At 38.0% G+C, this 6,352-nt stretch overlaps 1 protein-coding gene across 1 annotated transcript in view; it reads right to left on the bottom strand.

Moving 5' to 3' along the window:
* Positions 1–1,704: 1,704 nt before the first annotated feature.
* marc1 (mitochondrial amidoxime reducing component 1) overlaps positions 1,705–6,352 on the bottom strand; it is a 7,923-nt gene continuing 3,275 nt past the window's right edge. Inside the window, exons 2-7 of the mRNA XM_016543649.1 lie at positions 4,828–4,998; positions 3,902–4,067; positions 3,375–3,515; positions 3,237–3,298; positions 3,087–3,158; positions 1,705–2,500 (exon numbers count right to left, since the gene is read on the bottom strand). Coding sequence (XP_016399135.1) covers positions 2,386–2,500; positions 3,087–3,158; positions 3,237–3,298; positions 3,375–3,515; positions 3,902–4,067; positions 4,828–4,998 — 727 coding nt within the window. The 3' untranslated portion in view covers positions 1,705–2,385. The remainder of the gene's footprint in view (positions 2,501–3,086; positions 3,159–3,236; positions 3,299–3,374; positions 3,516–3,901; positions 4,068–4,827; positions 4,999–6,352) is intronic.

Genomic DNA, 6,352 nt, shown 5'->3' with positions numbered 1-6,352 from the left:
TGATGTAGCTTGTCCTTTTAACTATTTACAGAACATTCACTCAAAACAGGTTTTTGGGCCATTGCCTGAAAAACAACAAAAGACCTACAGCATGATGTCAGTGTCACTCTGTGATTATTTGTGAGTCTGTAATTACTTGTCATTTAGCAGACACTTTTCATCGTAGGTGTCTTACAGTACAGAAATGAGAGACACAGCCCCTATAGCAACTTCTAACAGTGCCGCCGTGAAAATTCAAGGGGCTCAGGACAACATTTAGATGGGTGGGCCCTCTCACCCCCGTGCCATCAGTGAGCCTTCCTCACCACAGAGCCTGAGACAGCGTTCCTGATTATCCCCCACCCCCGAGTGATGGTTCTGCCTGGTTGCTCATAGACAAAGGTTTAGATCTCAGTGCAGTGTTATTTTAGCTTAGTAACCTGTTTAGCATTACTAACAGAACCGTAGAACTGTTAAGCTTTTGAAGAACTGTAGAAGCCACTAAAAAGACGTAACAGGACATTTTAAAATGAACAGTGAAAAAATGCTACCAGAATTGAGTAAAGCCGAAATTTGATTGTCATTACCCTGCTCAGTGAGATTGTCATGTTAGTGAGATATTTCACGTGGATGTGCTATGGCTTCCGTCAGGAAGAAAATGAAGAACTCTCTTTCCCTGTTAAAACCGCAGGAGTTAGTTTACTGAATGAGTGACAAACATGCTGGCGGGAACCATCTGACCTGGTAGTGCGTGTCCCTCATTGATGACGCATTGGAAGGAGGGCAGATTTAGCAATAATTACAATTGTAAAACACAAGATAACAAAAACTCGTAAAAATATACTAAATAAAAAAATCAACAGGACTTTTTCCTCTCTTATTTGATGTCTGCACTACATTAACTTTTCTCTCCCAAGAAAATGGTGTATACATTCTGAGATGATTATTTCATTTCATTTTCTAAGTTACATATTTTTCTTCAATTTTCTTTAAAGCGACAGTTCATCTAAAAATTTAAAAATCCTGACAGCATTTACTCAGTCATGTTGTTCCAACATAACCTTTTTTTTTCTTCTATGAAACATTAAAAAATATATTTTGGGAAAGGTCTCGTTTTTTTGGCCCATACATTTGTAGTCAATGTTAACCAAAACTGTTTGGAAACCCACGCTTTTCAAAATATCTTCTTTTGTCTTCCACAGAAGGGGGGGGGGAAACAAGTCACAAAGGCTTGGAACAACCTGAGGGTGAGTAAATGACAGAATTTCTCTTTTTAAGTTTAAATGCTATTAACCTGAAAAACAATAAAGTTAGTTAAACAGTCACTGAGAGCCAGTTGACGGCCCAAAGAGAGAAAGTACTGTGAGAATTTGGGTCACAGACAGCCTTTAACTGATGTCCACAATGCACATGTGTAGGGAAAAAACATATTATTTGCTACCACAAAACAGAACCTATAAACAAATGACAATACTGTAACAAAAGAAAAGGCATTCTAATAAAATATTAAGAGAATTTGGTACCTAGAAAACTATTAAAAATCTCAATCTCAATTTGATTAAAACATTCTTTCGCAGAGCATTATATGTAGCAACTAAACACTGTGACACTGTAAATATAGAAAAGCAGAGGTAGTTTATGTAACTGGTTGTCCACGACAAATGAAACTCCTTGAAATCACTGAAATGGCGCTATCTACTGGATGTTTTACAAATGAACAGTGTCTGATAGTTGAAATCATTTTTTAATAGCTTTAGAGAAATCAATACTGAAAAAACATCAATGTTTTGATTAATGACAAATACTCATGCCTCCTTATAGGAGACACAGTGTTTAAATTAACATCCTGATTTGAGCGGTTACATGAAACCAGACCATTATACAATGTAACAATTATATCCCCAATACACTGGTAATTTCGAAGTACCTAAAATATAGAATACTGAATATACTGAACACAAATCACAGAATTCACATCTTCTCATTTCACATTAAAAGAATTAGTTCACTCAACTGAAAACGGTCATTATTTACTCACCGTTGTGGTGTTATTTTGAGGAACACAAAAGAAGATTTTTTTTAATAAAGAAGAATGAAATAATTTTGTATTCCACAAAAAATAACAGGTTGGAGTAGATAATGACAATTTCAACTATCCCTTTAACTGTGCTGAAACCTAATGGTTCTGGAATCTAAGACATTTCATCTATTCCAACCATAATTCTACAGCTAATATAGAACATTTTACAAAATGTATATATTATTTTATTTTTCTTCTTCAATGAAACTTCACGAAAAGAAATATTGATTCATTTGAACTTTAGAAACTGTGTTTGTAAGCAATGTCGCTTGCAAATTAGTCACTAGATTTAAAAGAAGCTTCTGCATTCATCCTGTCTGGCCATTTCAATAGGTGATCTTATAAACGGGTTCACCCACATGAAGGACACTTGTTTTCTTGACGATGTAGTACTGTCCCAATATTGGTGCAGTTTTCTGCTTAGGGTCAGTCAGTCGATAGCTATAAAGTAAAAACAATTAAGTGATAAAAACTGTGGATGACAACATGATATTATGAAATTAACCTTTGCACAGAGCAAGTGCTTCTTACATGATTATATTTCTTGCACAACTTTTAGTAATCCTATTTTCTCGACGTTTTTTGTTTTATAAAATACTGTATTACTTGCTGTATAACTCTGAAACCTTTCTTGTTCATGCACACACAATGCATGACAATTCAAACATATATAAAAAAAATTATACATAGTTTTGCATGTTAATAGAATATTAAGCTCATAATTTTCAGGCATTTTTGGTTAATAATTTTCATTTTGGTGCATCATTCGTTTATTAAGGTGCTTTACAAACTGAATTCTACTGCTGTATAATAATGCAATTCTTTTCCAGATTCTGTAATAATGAAGAGCTTTAAGTCTAACATGCCTGATAACATGTAACTGATTAACAAAAGAACAACAAGCCAAGTTCTTTGGCAAGCAGCACAAGAAGAAAATGTTTGACTGAAAAGCCATGAAGTGCATATGCTCGGGGTAAATCTTAAATTAGTCTAATAAAAAGCAATATTTCAGTCTGTGTGCGCTTACGCTTTGAGAGTGTCCAGTGGTTCTTTTCGGGTGATGATTCCAGTCTCAGGGTCAACAGTGGTAAAAAGGCATCTGCATATTAATGCACGGAATTATTTTCACATAAAAAAAAAAAAAAGTATTAAGAGAACAATGCATATTCTATGTTACCTTCCACAGCCAACGACTCTCTTCAACTCCACTTGGCCAATCTGAATATGATCCCATGTGTCCTAGTTAAGGAATAACAGAGTTTTATTTTCATCATAACACACCTTACATTGCGTAATACTGTATATTTAGTTATACCTCCGTGAAGGCCTCACAGTCATTGACAACAATACTGGGACGAAATTGAAAGACGGTAACATCTTTATCCAATCGGGTATTCAGGTCCCTAACAGAGGCCTCTGACATTAGCATGATGGGAGCAGCATCAGGATAGGCCACCTAAAAAATTGTGAAATATCAGATTAGATAATGGTGGTGATATAAGGAATAACACAAAGAAAGTCACAGGAGACATTAGATCTCTTCTGTAAAGTCATTAAAGTATTTAGTACAATTGTGATTTCACAAAATTTCCAAAATAGTGTTGGTTTTGTGTATTACTGGGTAACTATTTTTAAGACATATGACAAAGCAATTGCAAGAAACCGTACTGGATTTTGACATATGTTGAAAGGAGGTAGAAACATATGTGAAAACTCAAAAAATAGATTTTAAAATTAAATTACCCGTTTCTGTCGAGATCATTTTAAATCACTTTTAAAATAATACCTTCACTTTTTAAATTTTTATTTGTATTATGAGACGTACAGGGCCGTCCATCAAACCTTTTCATCCTTAGGAAAGAGGGGCTCTTTCTCAGAGGGCCTTTGGGCCTTCAGATGAGGTTCATAATGCACCAGACGAACAGTCTTGTCAGATTCCAGGTATCGTGTAAGCCAGTTAGACACATCGTCCCCACAGTCCCTGCCCTGAACGTCTATACTAAAGACTCTAGGGACACAAGCAAATTTATTTTCAATTTTCAGCATGCCACTTCAATTTCAATCACTTAAAACTTAAGAATGCCATCGAATTACACCACAAAATACCATACCAAGTGGAACGTATTGTAAAGAAAGTTAGCGCAGGCACACTTTTCAAACATAATGAGTTTGTCAAATGATAAAACAATAGATATATAGTTCAGAATGAAGACCAAAAAGTATTTGTAAACTTTCTGGTTGGTGGAACATGTTCATAGTTAATGTGATGAACTCTTTTGGACACCTGTTTGAACTTGAAGAGAACTGACTTCATAAATAAATAAACGTAAAATTACATTTAAAAAAATTAAGTTAATAATAAAAGCTAATCCACTATTATGACACTGAAGCCAGTTATACTATGCATGACAAAAGCATGAATAAACACTGAAGCCAGTTATACTATGCAATGAAATTCAAACATTTTAATGTAAATATAAATACTTACAGGGCCACTTTATGTAACCCTGCTGAAAAAAAAACAGCTAAAACCAGCCTAAACTGGATGGCTGGTCTTAGCTGGTTTAAGATGGAAGTAGCTGCTTTTAGCTGATCTCCCAGCCTGGCTAAGCAGGTTTTAGCTGGTTGGCCAGCTGGTCTCCCAGCCTAAGAATGGCCAAAACCCCTCTAAAACCAGCCTGCTGACCAGCTATGACCAGGCTGGACGACCAACTAAAACCAACCAGCTTAGGCTGGTTTTAGCTGTTTTTTTCAGCAGGGGTACTTACCTGCAGTCCACAACTGCATTATTGGACTGCTGAAGAGGAACCCTCAACTCCTCCATCTGCGGTCCATTGAGACACAGCTGGCTGCCTTCACAGCTCAAAGACACCAGCACCAGACGAGGCTGCTGTCTGCCCGTCACCATGTGTCCGTCCTCCGTGATGACCAGCCAGTGCCTGCAACAGACACACGCTCTCTGTGCAGTTAACACTACAGCGAACAAGAACAGCTGTCCATGTTACTCTGTAATGCACAAACTTAAAAGAAAAAGTCTAATGGCCTGCGGCGTCATGGCGCGAATTATGGGCGTTTGTCCCTGCTGGGGGAAAAAAACCCACCTAAAACCAGCTTAAGCTGGTTGGCTGGTTTTAGCTGGTCGTCCAGCTTGTCTTAGCTGGTCCGCATTCTGGTTTTAGAGGGGTTTTGGCCACTTCTTTAGCTGGTCAGGCTGGGAGACCAGCTAAAACCAGCTACTTCCAGCTTAAACTATCTAAAGCTGACCCTTCCCTGAGTCAGTATCATAACTATTCTGATCTGTGAAAACGTTCACAGCTCCATACGGGTTAGCTGACCCTTTCCTGAGTCACTAACATCACTATTCTGATCTGTGAAAACTTTCACAGTTCACTACGGGTCGGCTGACCCTTCCCTGAGCCACTAACATCACTATTCAGACCTGTGAAAACGTTCACAGTTCACTATGGGTCAGCTGACCCTTCCCTGAGTCATGTACATCACTATTCTGATCTGTGAAAACTTTCACAGGTCAGTTTGGGTCAGCTGACCCTTCCCTGAGTCACTAACATCACTATTCTGACCTGTGAAAACTTTCACAGTTCACTACGGGTCAGCAGACCCTTCCCTGAGTCAGTACATAACTATTCTGATCTGTGAAAACTTTCACAGGTCAGTTTGGGTCAGCTGACCCTTCCCTGAGACACTAACATCACTATTCTGATCTGTGAAAACTTTCAAAGGTAAGTACGAGTCAGCTGACCCTTCCCTGAGTCACTAACATCACTATTCTGACCTGTGAAAACTTTCACAGTTCACCATGGGTCAGCTGACCCTTCCCTGAGTCATGTACATCACTATTCTGATCTGTGAAAACTTTCAAAGGTAAGTATGGGTCGGCTGACCCTTCCTTGAGTCATGTACATCACTATTCTGATCTGTGAAAACTTTCAAAGGTAAGTATGAGTCAGCTGACCCTTCCCTGAGTCACTAACATCACTATTCTGATCTGTGAAAACTTTCACAGGTCAGTTTGGGTCAGCTGACCCTTCCCTGAGTCATGTACATCACTATTCTGATCTGTGAAAACTTTCACAGGTCAGTTTGGGTCAGCTGACCCTTCCCTGAGTAATGTACATCACTATTCTGATCTGTGAAAACTTTCAAAGGTAAGTACGAGTCAGCTGACCCTTCCCTGGGTCATGTACATCACTATTCTGATCTGTGAAAACTTTCAAAGGCAAGGCAAGGCAAGGCAAGTTTATTTGTATAGCACATTTCATACACAATGGTAAT

The sequence above is a fragment of the Sinocyclocheilus rhinocerous genome, unplaced genomic scaffold (genome assembly GCF_001515625.1).
Source record: "Sinocyclocheilus rhinocerous isolate Xijiao unplaced genomic scaffold, SAMN03320098_v1.1 scaffold1635, whole genome shotgun sequence".
Taxonomy (NCBI): Eukaryota; Metazoa; Chordata; class Actinopteri; order Cypriniformes; family Cyprinidae; genus Sinocyclocheilus; species Sinocyclocheilus rhinocerous.
The sequence above is the reverse complement of the archived record's forward strand: the minus strand, read 5'-3'. Positions and strand labels throughout refer to the sequence as shown.